The following is a 14894-nucleotide window of genomic DNA, read 5'->3' as shown; positions in this document are numbered from 1 at the left end:
CATAGCAAAATTATTTTACATAAAAAGACCTCATTTTGATCAACCTTAATTAACCTGTGGTTACCTCATGTTTTAGAGTTTGAATAAAATCAGATAACTATTGCAATGACAGTGAACATATTACATAGGTAGTATCTATAGTTACATTGTGGCCCATGCTAAGGAAAGTCATATTGCACTTTTGTGACCTAAAAAAAAGTCATATTGCATGATTGCCTTCCCCCTTCAATTAAGGTTAGCGCAAGTAAAAAGCGTTTGTCACAAACTCAACATATTGTCCCATTTTCAACACCCAGCCGACACCGGAAGACTTTTATTAGGCGACAAGTAAATGTAAACACATCCAGGAAAATCACATTTGACTTGGCTCTGTTAAAATCGTACCTAACTGAGATCGGACAGCACAGAAGCAATACCCGTGTCCGAGCTTGACGCACACCTGCCAAATTTCATTTTCTGGTAACAAAAAACGACTGCAATAAGTATTAACCTGACACTCTGTGTTGTAGAAGCCTTCTCTCTCTCCTTGCGTTGATGTTTCCAGTTAGAAACAATGCTTTGAAGGGGCAGGGCTTTCCCCAGAGGCTCTGGTCTGGCTAAGGCTGGGGAGTACTCCCTAAAAACAGCCACATTACTTTGAGCTACATGCCTTGGCTTACTACACTTATTACTGTCATATATGCATTATGAAAAGAGGCAGCAGTGAGCACGAACCTGGAAATATGTTATCATATTTTAAAAATATTATATATTATAAAAATATTACTATTTTGATATATTTTCTTATCTTTTGGTATTCAAATACAGAGGCTCCAAATTACCTTCTGATTTCAGTGACTAGTTTTGCAAATGGCTTTTCCCATGCATACATCTTAATTATCCGCATGCCTGACACAACCTCGTTCATCGTCCGAATTCGTGTGTCTGTGAATGCTGCAGTCTTGCTCCTACAGTGGGCAATAAAAAGAGCACAAATGAAGTGAAACAAACCTGGTAACCCATCAAATGACATATTGATGAAATAGGAGAAGCACTTCGGAATAGCAGAATGTTATTTGATTTCAGACGTCATTTCTGCATGGGTTTCCTTTGCCTGGTGTCTTTGATACAATTGATAAATGTATTTTTTATATATAAATACATGCAGTAATGTTTATCATTGAACACATTTCAGCAAGGTTTATTTGAACATGTGTCCTAGCACTAATACAGTATAAGATGTTTCCAGTGTCTACTCTAAAGAGCAGAATTACTTCACTTTTTTTTTTTTTTGTCCACTTTCATATCGGGGTGAGGAGGATTATGAATTCGGAGAAGTACCTTAGCTTTGAAAACAATCGACCAAAAAATGTTTGCAGAGGCATCAGAAAAACAAGAACTGCCATTCCTGCAAGGCATGATGGGCCTGTCTCCTGCCACAGAAGGGCTGTCACTGCCACTGCCAGCAGTGGGCCAATCCATAAATAGTGTAGAAAAACTGTAATCTGCAGTAAAGAAGACAGGGAAGATGAATATCATATCATTCAACTATATTCATTTACACTTAAAGATAAATTGAACTTGAGGCTACATTTTCTGTATGAAGCAGGTTGCTATTTTTGTTTGGCAGGATGTGAAAAACTGTAAATTCCTGTTGACGCACTCTTGGCTGATGTACAAAAATTACTGAAAGTATTTAAACTAATCAGATTTTAATACTAATGAAAGCCAAATCCTTGTCTTGACATGTTAGTGGAATTTCGCTACAACAAAACAATTTAAAAAAGCAAACCAAAGTACTGGAGAGACTGGCCAAACATGTCAGTGCTCTGTGACTAATACTGGTCCTTTTCTCCACCCCTGATGGTTTGTCCGCAAGTGACATTATAACCACTGAGAACTACAGTACAGTAGTTCACCCTCCATTTAGGCTTAATTTGGCCCCACCAATCTGCCCGTCCAACTTGTAACCAAATCTCACTTATCACATAAGAAAGATGCAGTGGCACTGAGTAACCAGGAGTGCTTCTGTTTTATAAGACCTGCTATATCACTGGTGTTTCAAACCCAGGCCCAGGTGCCAAATCTTCGCAACTTTTTTATTTATTTTTTATTTAGTGTGCCTAATTATTATACCTCAGATTTTCTCCCCAGTTTAGAATGTCCGTCATTAAAAAAAAAAAGTGAGTGTCGAGTTTGACCTCCAAGGTACCCTAATAAGGTTTAGGGTGCGTGCGGGCGAAGGAGAAGACGTGGTCTCCGTCTAAGTCGCCTCGATCGCCCGTCACGCTGTTCCCCGGCTGAGTACACAGGGGACTCGAGGATCCGCGGACCGGTCGTCCGAGAAACATCACGATACTCTCGTCAGGGACGCCAAAACGGGAGTGATAGGTGCACTCACAGTTTCGGTACGCTGTGAGGAGAAGTTAGGGGTCTGAAGGGTTGAAATTACAGAGCCGTGATACTACTTGGAAACGCCAGATACAACCTGGATCCGGTACAGACTGTAGTAGTTTGCGGTATTCGTGTCCAAAGAACAGCAAAAAAGAGACACCTTTTTCGATTTTTTGGAAAGTACAGTTCACTCCTTGCGATCCTGAGTAATTTTTTCACCTCACAGCTCAGAACTGGAGGTTCCATGGGAGTATTCCAATCCCACGACCAAGCCAGCTTCCTCTTCTGCACCCAGGAGAGCAGATGTCAGCGAGCTAGCGGCCAGTGGAGGACAAGGGCCAGACCTGCAGGTGTCCACCTGAGCTCACTAGGCGCCTGGCCAGCAGGGCTCTTTGTAGTGCGATGAGAGAGTCCCTGCCGGTTTTGCCTCACTAATCCACGTGAGTGTCAAAGCCAATGCGACACTCTCTTCAGAATCCCCAGACTTCCCAACTTTTAAATGGCATCTGGCACTAATGATTAACCCTTTGCGGTCCTATGTTGGACCAGGACTGTCTGACATCATCAAAAAGCCATCAAGCACAGGTTTCTGGTCGTTTTTTCTCTGGAAAAAGCCGAAAAAACCTTTCAATGGCTGAGTGACGCTGACGTGGAGTGCCGAGAAGCCAATTTGCGCGTCTCTTCTTAGAATCCCCAACTTTTTGCGCTCCTGAGCAAATGATAACAAAAGTGGGAATCCACGTATGGCAAAACTCCACTACTTTTAGAATGGTACCCTGGCACTGTTCCAAAATTAGAGACGTAAAACTGGACAGCTTGAGAAGAAAATAGCGGGACAAGATGTACGACGTAAAACACTCTGAACTGTCACGTCTCATCGGGTCAGGCCACATATGCAGCACTGAGTGGGTATTGAGAATGAGACAGAACAAATAGAGACAAAGCTCTTAGTCCAGGTCGTTAGCCAGGTGGCGTCTCTTAGCTGCTGGTCAAACAAAGAGATTGAGAAGACAAACATAAAAGACACTCAATGAGAGACATAAAAGACAAAGGTATAGATCCGTCACTACTCAATGCAGCATCCTCAGGCATCGTGGCTGGCAGCTGGGCGGCGTGGAAAGTTAGGATGTTAGTAGAGTTTGACAGAGGGTCATTCGAGGAACGGACCTTGTGACCTGTGCATGACAGAGACATCAAAAACGCCATCAAGCCCACACCGTCTTTTCTGGCGTGTTTTTTCCCTGTTCGTTCCAAAACCGTTCCCGGCTCGAGTAGAGTGAGCTGTTAACAGCACGGCCCCCAGGGGAGACGGTACATTTTGGCCTCTATGGCAATGGTCAAGTGAGGACTCCTGAAGGTCTGCGAAATGAAGCTGAAAAAAAAAGCGCAGGGGGCCGAGTACTGTTTTAGCGTGATAAATTCTTTCTGAACTCACAAACAAGTATTAGCTGCTTCCGAATCTCGAGCTCAACGAATATGCAGACATTCCGGTAGGGGCGAGCTTTTTTTGCGAGTTATAGTAGAGCTCAAAGAATATCACAGACATTTGCAGAGCTTTTTGAGATGTTATAGTAATTCACTGGTCGCTTACAAGGGCTTGAGTAGAGTAGTATAAAAGGGGGTTGATTTGAGGAACGGGGGTGCTTGTGTAACAAAGAATTAGAGACATAAAACTGGACAGCTTGAGAAGAAAATAGCGGGACAAGATGTACGACGTAAAACACTCTGAACTGTCACGTCTCATCGGGTCAGGCCACATATGCAGCACTGAGTGGGTATTGAGAATGAGACAGAACAAATAGAGACAAAGCTCTTAGTCCAGGTCGTTAGCCAGGTGGCGTCTCTTAGCTGCTGGTCGAACAAGAAGAATGAGAAGACAAACATAAAAGACACTCTCGATGAGAGACATAAAAGACAAAGGGATAGATCCGTCACTACTCAGTGCGGCATTCTCAGGCAGCATGTCTGGCAGCTGGGCGGCGTGGAGAGTTAGGATAAAAAATATTCTCTAAAAAATAGAGAAACCCCCACCACCGTGGCGGGGCCCGGCTCGGCAGGTGGGGACTCGGCCAGCCAGAAGGGGCAGAAAGGTGCTCGGACCTGAAAAGAAACTAGGGAGACGGGATAGCAAGGTTGTGGCCTCGGTGAGGCTAGCGCATGTGCTGCGACAGGATAGCTGTGGCCGGGGGTCCCCTCTAGCCAGCGAGGAACCACCGGGGACGGCAGTGACTTGGGCAGGAGTCCCGACCCAGTCGGTTGGAGGAGTGAAACTCACTTCTTCCCCAATAGAAGGACCCCTGGCTCCCTGCAGCACTGCACAGTGAAGACAGGGAAGAGACCGCTGAGCCATACTCATAGATAAGAGAAAGCTGTAAAGAAAATACAGGGAGACGTTACTATGACGGGTTATGGATTGGAGGCCATCCGCGCTGTGGAGAGAACCCCCCCCACCCCCATGGGGAGGAAACCTTTAGTGGACCTGGTGGAGAGGGCGCCACCACTTCGGGCAGACTAACAAAGGACTTTTGAGCTGCTGCAATGTCTGAAGGGGAGGATCCGATGTACAACTCGACTGCTGAAGAGGACCAGCGCCCCATGTTTTTTATCAGGTGCTGATTGACTCCTGCTCGTGCTGCGGATGTGGCTGCTCCGATCCAGAAAGAATGAGAGGAGTAGAGACTTGAGGAGAGCCCAGTCCGAGTCAGAAAAACCAATGTCTCGCAACGATTGTTCTTGAGGAGTCAATAAAAAGAGGATCTGTAGGAAGACAGGGAATTCCTGGAGGCGAGGTATTTGGTTAGCTCAGAACTAAGACAGAGAGAAGAGTCAATTTTTGAGAATTGAACTTACTGACCCTTACGAAGCTGATGTTTTGGATGATCTGACAAAGAGAATGTAATGTCCCCCAGGAATTTGGGTGAGGTCAGAGCACTGCAATCGTAAGGCTGGAAAACATGTGCATGTTGGCACAGAGAACTCTGAGCAGCGAAGGAATCCGAAAAAAAAACAGCTAAGCATAGTGCTTCCATAACGATGTCATCGAAAGGAATGAAGCAACCGCGGCAAAGAGTGGAGATGAGGAGAAGAATGTCCAAAGAAATGGGCTGTCTTCAAATGGAGGAAGGAGAGAGGCTCTTCTCCATGCCTCAAATCAACAGGTGAACCTCAGGTATGGAAAGGAGAGGGGGATGAAGGACTTTACTGAAGGTGAAACTGATCCTGAATGCCCGATAGGTAGTTTCTGACGGAGGCAGGAAGGTTGCGAGACAATACGATTAAAGGCTAGCAGGTGTTGAAGATTAAAGGAGGAGGGAGAGATCCAATTCTGAATAGAATAAGAAGAGCAAGTGGAAGGGGCTAAGGCTTTTTTTTTTTTTTAATTATAAAAGTTGTGGGCTGACTGAAGGAGGCCGGTGAGTGAGGAGCTTAGTGGAACCCAAGTTGAATGAAAGGGGGAAACTTGCCACGGGTTGGGGTCTGCTTCTGGAACCAGGCTGAAACTTGTGGACCATCACACAACCTCCACCATGTTTAACACTGGGCATGGTTAATTTTTTTTTTTTTTTTACTGCAAGGTGTAGTATCCTGTAGTAAAATTACTACAGCTGGCCAAAGTCCAGTATCTGGGTACACGGTAAGGTTCAGAAGACCTCATGGTTGATATGGCTTTACACTCCTGTTTGGTTGGGTTTATGTTTTTTTTGGTAGTTTTTTTTCTCCCCCCCAGTAAATCATCTGGTGCTGTCACGGTAAGTTCACATGGACGACTTTGTTTCTTCAGGAGTCCTGCAGAGGAAGGTGTCACAAGAGCAGTTGGACATTTAACTTCCAAGGTCAGCTCATTGAATGGACAGGAGCAGCCTTTTCTGAGGGTAAAGATTAAAGAGTGAAGGATATCTATTGATATAGGGAGCCGGGAAGGAGCAGAGAGCTGCTGAATGTGGTGGAAATTGTTCTTTGAGAGTTAAGGAGTTTTTAGATGATGTCAGAGATGGGGCTGCCTTTGGGCAGAGATGAAGAATGCAGAGATCTGATGCTGCTGCAGAACCTGAGAGGATGTGAATGCATTGCTCTGAGGCTGCAGTGAAACCAATTGATTTGACCAGGAGCAGTCTATGAGTGTATTGTCTATTGCGGTGTAGGAGGAAGCTTTGACTGAAATGGTGAAAATCGTAGTACACAGTTTCCGAATGTGACTGGTAGCTCAAACTGAATGAAATGGACTTTGGAAGTTGTATTAAGTGCCTTGATGAAGTTGGGGCAAATGAGGAAGTGCAAATCCGGGAACAGGAAGGTTGCAGGAATGGCCTGAAGCAGATGGTGGATTCTTAACAGAAAGCTGATAAGCTTGGCTTCATGACCAGGTCTTTCAGGGGAGGGGTTTGGATTTGAAGGATTCAGGTTAATATATGTACCAAAAAGGTTGAGGCAGGAGGGGACTAAGAATCCCTCAGTGACAACAAACTGCAGGAATTGATAGAAGGTTTGGAGTGTGCGGGACTCGCAACGATAGCAAACCAGCTTAAATTAAAACATTTGCTTTAGAACGGTTAGTGATGTATATAAATAAGTTAACGTAGGTCTACAAGAGAAGCCTGCAGTATTTAGATGTCACAATTCGGCAAGTTGAACTCGCTCTCACGTTGCAAAAGCGCAGCATAAGGAACCAGATGATTGCAGTACTGAGGCACTGGTTCAGAGTGCCTGTCGAATCTGCCTGGTCACAGATGGCAACTTACCACTCGCAGTAGAACTCGATGAAACGTAACCATGGTGTGTGAGGCCCGGTGGAACAGAGTTGTAATACAGCAGTGTCGTTGGAGCCAGTCTTTCTCATGAAAACGCAGACCAATTTGAGTAATGAAGCTGCGCTTTAAACGGCACTGTAGCCGGGCTGGAAACTGGATAGTGCAGGAAAGATTAACGTTGGAGCTCCTGCAGCTGAACAGAGAAGCTGAATGATGGGAAGAATCGCCTGAGCAGGTAGGAAAACAGTTGATAATATCTTGGCAGCGCTGTGCAGTAAAATGACCAATAGAAAAAGGAGTGAGGTTTTAAATATTAAGCGAAGATGTTAAGTTGAAGCACGAATGACGGGGTCTGCGCGTTTGAAATAAAACAAAAACAAACACAGACGGAGGGTTGAGGCAGTACTGAGTGTATAAATAACAAAGAAAGAGATTGATAAGTGAACTGACCCCCCCACTCGGAAGTAGTTTGCGTGGCTAATCCCGCCCACGCTGAATGCTGCCATGGAGGCTAGAGAAGCTGAAAACAGCTATAAAACTTGGAAGCTCCGCGAGGATGTGCCCTCTACAGCGTCCACCAAATGACACCTAAAGGTTAACATTAAAATAATGACTTGGACCGCAGTATTGAGGTGTTTGGTAATAAAATGAGTGATCAGGCGAGGATGTATCAGTATGCACATCTATAAAAAGGTATGTGAAAAATACAGCGAACAAGGGGTGGGGTTTGGCAGGAGATGCAGTACTGATGTCCTTTTGCTATACAGGGCCTTTTAAACCTGTTTTACTCTGAAAAAATATATTTTAAACAATGCATGTAAATAAACTGGACCTGATGCGCCTGACAAGCGCTGAATAAATGGACCGCTAAGGGTTAAATTGTGCCTTTTATCAAGGGCAATATGCACTTCAAACACAAATTTACCACATGAGCTCTTCTCTGTTCTGCACTGTATTACAAATGATCAGCCTCACTGGTCAGGAGAGAAAAAGATACCAGCACATTCTGGCCCTTCAGGGGCTAAAATTCTATTGAAGGTAATGACGTGAAATAATTAGGTACCCATATAAATCATGGTTGGTTTATTCATTTTACCTGCGACCTTACAGGAGCACACTCTGCCCCACTGTTCTTCTAATACTATTCAAGCAAGGTAAGCAATGTCAAATATGAAGAGACTCTACCTCATCAAACTTGTTGACGTCATTCGATAAAAGATTTACAATCTGTCCGGTTGTTGTATTTCCCAGGGCTGTGTTACTAAGGCAAAGGGCCTAGAAATAAAAGCATTAAACAGAAACACATTAAACAGATGTAATGCAATGGTTAAGCTTTTCTCCAAAGTGAAGCTGATATTTTCATAACCTAAAAGTATTTTCTTTATTTTTTTTTCAATGAAAACACATTTTTTTCTTTCAAATGTGCAAATGTAAAGATCTATATATCTAATGGAAGTGTAAATTAGGTAAGCTTTATGGGTTTATTATACAAACTGCAATTACTTCAACTTACAGTGTCAATCTTCGACACAGCAGAACCAAGCAACAGTAAACTATTATCAATCTAGCCAGGGTAAGTTCCTGATACAGATTAACACAGAGGAGGCAAGTAGACAGTTGCAGAAATATAGAGGCTGAAGAGCTATAGAAACATGTGCCACTGTAAAAACATACATTGATATTTCATCATTTACCTTTTTAAATATCATATGACACATAGCCACTCGAATTGTCATTCCTGCTCTCTGGACATGATAAAAATGCAAGTGGTGGAGAATAACTAACACAAATGTTATGAGAGACACACCTGCCGCATATCCATAAGCGACATACAGTGCATCCCTGTCATCAGGATTGTAGGTTTCAAAAAAAAGAATCAATTTGCCTAAAAGCAGAGGCTGGATTACACAGATAGTCTCCTGCAAGAAATATGAGAGACACATTTCAGATGAAACTCACACTCCTAAAATCATACAAAGCCATTATTTTTTGCTAATACAACAATATCACAACTGCTAACAAATGAATGGGTTTGCAAAACAAAACTAAAATAGAAAAAGTAAACCCAGACCTGAAAAAACTAACTGGCTTGGTAGAGGAAAAATGAAAAATGAGAGTCTATCTAACCCACTGTTAAACAGTTAACTTTGTTCACAGAGTCTAAGATTAGAACAAAAAAAGCCAGACAAACAATTCAACTCAGGCTTTTTCTCTATGGTTAGAAAATCTATAGAAAAAGAGCAGATGAACACTTAGGCCCAATTTCTAGCACTACTATTCCACAGCCTGTGAGTTCCTTCTCCTTTTTTCTTGTTTTCAAATGCATGATGAGTTTCAGTTTTGTCTTGGCAGCATTCGTAAAGAGTGCATATTATATACAAGCTGAGAAAACTAGCCCAAACTGCAAAATATTCAAGCCCAATCTGAAGCTCATCTAACCACAAATGCAACGGAAAGACAACAAATAAAGAAATCATATTAAATATAATATATATATATATCCTAAACAACGTAACCCCCCCGCACATAAAATAAGACAGTCTGTACCTCAGAACATGATCATTTACACTCACCTCTATCAACGTGAAAGCCCCTAAAACAGCACATGACTTCCAGTAACATTTCAAAATAGCTTTCGTAAGCTTTGGTACCCGCAGATCTTTCTTCGCTTGCTCGACTTCTTTATCCCAGTACCTGTGGAACACAATACAGTTGGGCTCAGTTGCTATATACAGAGGGTCACAGACGCACACAGTACATGAGCACCAGAGTTCCTGTTTCATACAAAATACCCCATGTCCAAATCTTCTGTTACAATTGAAACAATACTACAATAGGGTTGTGAAAATGTGCATGTTCATTTGTATAGGCAAAGGAAAGTATGTATTTAATTTTGTAAATGCAAGTGTCTCCAATAATTAGATGCTTATGAGCTAGGTATATCATTTGTGGACATGACCTATATTATGTGGTCATAAAGTACTTGTAATAAAAATTTAAAAAACGCACGCACACACACACACACGCACACACACACACACGCACACACACACACACACACACACACACTTTTGCAACAGTATTTCAGACCAATTTAAAAATAGAAATACTGTTTATGTACAAACCGTCAAAATTTTTATTTAAAAAATGTAATAAATAATATATCACACAGAATGTTTATTTTTTTCTTGTTGGTTATTCAAGACTGGATAATATCAGCCTCAGTACAGGAGACGGCCTAGCACTGGTTTGCTGTACATAGCAGAGCAATCAGGTTATTACTGAAAGCTGATTAGCTAAGAGGTAAATGTGGGGAAAGATTAGACTTCATGAGGAATCAGGTTATAGGAAGTGGATCAACATCAGCAGCGATGAGGCCTGCTTGTGTACAGTCTAGAAGACAGCCATTAAGTAATTAAAGTCTATCGGAGCGTGCTGCTGTCTTTGAATGATGCTGAAAATGACAGGCAGACAGTCAAACTGCCAGCAATGCTGTCTGAACCGACAACACGGCTGTAAGGGTTGCAAATCAATCACAGTTCCTCCGTGGAACGTCTGCAATAAACCTAGTAATGAACTGGCACTTGCAGTACAGGAGCCAGTAACAATCCCAATGCTTCTGATGAAACGGGACCTGGTTTACTGATATTTAGTAGTATGTACTGTGAGCACACACTGGGTTCTACAGTGCTGAACATAGCAGTGCTTGTCAATCTGTTTCTCTATTGCACACTTGACAATAGCATACATTTAAAATTGCCTCATTAAGTGTAAAACAATACAGGCCTAATTATTTTTGGTATCCATTCCTATTATGAAATTGTTTGGAACTGAAATGGTTCCCTGCATCACTGAGTCACTTTAAGAAATCAGTGCCAGCATTCATAACAGAAACTTCGACTAAACAGGATAAGGGCAAATAAATACGTGTGAAAAGTAATGGGTGCGTACAGTATTATTAGTGTTCCACGTTTTTTTTTTTTTTTTTCTTTTAAAAAAAATTCCGGGAATTTTTCCGGAGTTTATTTTACATATATTAAAATAGGGATAAAATTGGTACAAAATTGTTTTTAATTGAAACATCAGTAAAAATCGGGGCAAAAAATCTCAGAACACTTTACATGTGGAATATGATGAGGAGCAGTTCTGGTTTCTGATTAGGTTTAATGTCCCTGGCATGTATGATGAAGCAGATTCTGTGCAAGTTGAAGCCACATTTTTTCAAGTGAGCTGGTACTTTGCGAAAGTTTGGGCAATCGCTGTGCTGACGGAAATAGTATCTACAGAAGGTATGAACATGACATCAGCACAAAACAAGCCAGGTTTATTCAACTTCAAATCAAAAATTGACAACTAAAGCATCACTATTTTCTGTCAAATATTTACGATTAAGATTGTGGGCATTAGGTAGTGTTTTACTACAGACAGTACTGTCACACAAAGTCACCAAAACATACTTGTGGAAGGGGTGTGGGTAATTCACTGACCAGGAGACAGACAGATGTAATTGAAAACACCATACAGGTGCCCAGTTTTATTTCAGGGGCGCGTTGGGTTTCTTTAGCCCGCAGAGGGCGCTGTTGGTCCGTAGTCTGCTTACCAACTCTGGTAAACAGAACCACGAGAATACCAAGCAACGGTAAACAGTTCAGGCGCACTCGCAGGTGCTTCAAAACAATACTGCAAAAATCGAAGGCACAAAGAAACAGGAAAAATAAAACAGTAACAAAACTACAAAGAAAAGGTGCTGCACTCTGCAGCAATATCCCGGTCGCCGCTGCCCGTGCAACCCGAATCTCCGTCCTACGCTGCCGGCTACCTAGCCTGCTCAGCTATCCTTATTCAGGGATCTGCCCAAGGGTTCCCCTCCCTCACTGTCTCGCTCTGAACCTCCGTTCCGTTCCGTTCGGTCGTGGACCAGCGTTTCCGCGCACTCTATGTGTTTAAAAGGGCAGATCTGAGGAAACAACAGAGCGTTAATTTATAGGGCTAACAATCTCCCAAGACGCGCCTCTCAGCCATTCAGAGAGGGGGAAAGTCCACACACCCACTTTCCCACCTCCCCGTGTCACTGCCATGACTCACAGGCGGTTGTTGGACGACTGCCGCCCTCATCCTGCAGCCCATGAACACGCCAGCAGAGTCAACACAGATCTCTCCCTGTTACAATACCTCTCTGCAATAAACAGTGACTGTCCAGCAAAGCACAGCGCTCTGACAAACTCATTAACAGTCACTTTGCACTCTCTTTTTATTAAAGTGTGTGTAAAAGCCGCATAAATGGATTGCTTGTCTCTCAGTTCACTTTCTTGTTTTAGTTTAATGTGTCGCTTACTTTGCAGCAGTATTTGCAGCGCTATGCATCCTTTGCATCGTCTGACCCCCTCTTGCTATTTTTGCTTTTTGCATACTTTGAAACATTTGTTTTCTTTTGAATATTCATAAACTGATTACCATTTTCTCTCCATTCCTCATCCACTAAAAATAGAATATTTTCGTGTCAGTATTTCAATTTCATTTTTGATGAAGCTAGTAGTTACTACGCCCAGCAATTGCCACAATAATCAGACTTTGATTGGCCAACATAATCGGGTGATATTATTAATGTGTTTGTGAAGTGACAGAGAACCACTTTTGAATGTCATTTGTCATAAACCAGAAACGCGGAACACTAAGTATTATTATTATTATTATTATTATTATTATTATTATTATTATTATTATTATTATTTAGAACTGTATATATGTACAGGACATGATGTGCAACAGCTGTGGGAAATTAAGACACGCCCTACAGCAAGAGTAAAAAAAATAAATAAACTGACTTATAAATACATTTCATGAACTCATAAAATATTTTATTGAAACCATATGCATCATTGTTGACTTGCTACTGTAACAGACAAGAAGAATTTATGAAAAATAAATCCCACTGCATTTCATTTTTTGTTTCTCCATGTTCTCCACAGTGTGATCATCCTGTTCTTTAAGCCAGATTCATTTCTGGATGTAAGCAGTGAATTACTGTACAATCAATGAAAGCCCTCTGGTGTGTGGAGTATAGGTGGCAGTCTGTGACCAAGCCCCTGGCATGGTGCCCTGTCTAAAAATAACTTTCACACTCTAAATATTGATTTTGGAAAAGCACTTTCTAAAAATAACACAGTGAAAAATGGTGCAATATGTGAACAAAGTTATACATTTTTTTTTTTTTTTTAAAAAGTGTTCAGATACACAGAAATTGGAACAGATTGAACTGTTAAGATCAATTTCACAGAAGATCCGTTATCAGTGATAGCTCGATGTACAGCAGTGTACAGAGAAAAAACTATGACACAATGGGCCCAGTTTTGGCAAAAGGAGCTCACTTCTAGATATGTTACATAAGGCTCATGATTTTCCATTCTTGGGAAAGGCAAATTCCATTTTTCAAAATGACCAATTCCATTTTTTAAGTTTTTTACCAGTTTATTAAGAATTAACAACGTAATCTGAATATATGTAACATTTTTACATTAAAAATCTATAGAATTTATTTTTAAGTCCCCGAGATACTGTAGTTTTCAGGAAAAATCTTTCTTGAAGTAGTCCACTAGTAACAACGTACTTTAGGTCAGTCAACAAATAAATGTGTTTTGAAAAAACAGCTTACTGCTGGCATTACAATATACAGACTAGTGGAAAACGAGAGTCATTATTACAAAAATATACAATTTTCATAAAATTAAAAATTAAACACAATGTTGAAGACACTTTCATCTCTCCCATCTGTAGTTTTATCTGCAACAAAGCAGACTGGTTTATGCTGTACTTGCTGTAAAACTGCTTGCATGAGTTTCTTGTATACCCTGGACAGACAGAGTTGCCTTAGTTAGAGCATTTTACTCTGCACATTTTTAAGCAATAATAAATATTACATAACTTGATATTCATATACTGTACAAGACTAACACATCTTCCCATAGGAATAGTGCTTTCATATTGTATTCCTTAACTACTGACACACAATCACTGCACAATAATTGGTCAAACAAAATTTTAGATTTCAACAATAAAAATAAAAATAAATAATAATATAATAATAATAATAATAATAATAATAATAATAATAATAATAATAATAATAATAATAATAATAATAAAAAACTTTTGTAATTAGTTTTATTCTAACTTAAACATATATGAAATAAAAACAAACCAAAAAATATTTTTAAACATATAAAAAGGGTTTTCTTGCCTACCAAATTTAGCTTCTCTTTCTGATGGCGGCCATCTTGGATGTTTTTTTAAACATACTGGCCTTGCGTTCCATACAGACGAGTAAGTGAGCTTCATGCGCTGTCCATCGATGACACATGTATGACTTTCACTGGGAATGACTAGCGGGTAACAAATCCATCCTTTTTGCCAAAGGTGGTACCCTCATTCCATATTAACCAATCAATTGTTTTGGAAACTTTCAGACCTCCCCCGCACAAGTCAGAGGAGGACCGTAGACAACACACGCTATGCCCAGTTTGGGTTCTGTGCTGTTATTTGGATAGGACGGCGTCTAGGAGATAGCCCAACCAACTGTTTGTCTGCTATGGGTCCCGATCTAGAGGTCAGTCCCTATTGAAGCAATGTCTAGTGCACTGGGTGACAGATGCGATACGCTTTACATTTGAACAGACGGACTCCCCGTTACTAGGGGACATTACGACCCATTCTACCAGGGGCCAGGCAACTTCATGGGCTTTCCTTCATGGCACCTCCTTAGATGAGTTATGCAAT

General features: G+C 41.3%; 1 protein-coding gene across 3 annotated transcripts in view; it reads right to left on the bottom strand.

Moving 5' to 3' along the window:
• Positions 1 to 14894, bottom strand: part of LOC121327552 (ATP-binding cassette sub-family C member 4-like) — a 97498-nt gene that overhangs the window by 64914 nt on the left and 17690 nt on the right. For 2 of the 3 annotated variants that reach the window (XR_005951577.1, XM_041271635.1), the window contains exons 3-7: positions 9695 to 9815; positions 8816 to 9040; positions 8307 to 8396; positions 1321 to 1484; positions 822 to 947 (exon numbers count right to left, since the gene is read on the bottom strand). Coding sequence is in view for 2 of the 3 variants with exons in the window: in XM_041271635.1 (XP_041127569.1) it covers positions 822 to 947; positions 1321 to 1484; positions 8307 to 8396; positions 8816 to 9040; positions 9695 to 9815 (726 nt within the window). In the remaining variant the exon portion in view is untranslated. Of the gene's footprint in view, positions 1 to 821; positions 948 to 1320; positions 1485 to 8306; positions 8397 to 8815; positions 9041 to 9694; positions 9816 to 14894 lie in introns of those variants that run through there. The other variant, XM_041271636.1, reaches the window with a different exon arrangement.

This window comes from Polyodon spathula, chromosome 15 (genome assembly GCF_017654505.1).
Source record: "Polyodon spathula isolate WHYD16114869_AA chromosome 15, ASM1765450v1, whole genome shotgun sequence".
Lineage (NCBI taxonomy): Eukaryota > Metazoa > Chordata > Actinopteri > Acipenseriformes > Polyodontidae > Polyodon > Polyodon spathula.
This window is presented reverse-complemented; position numbering and strand designations above follow the sequence as displayed.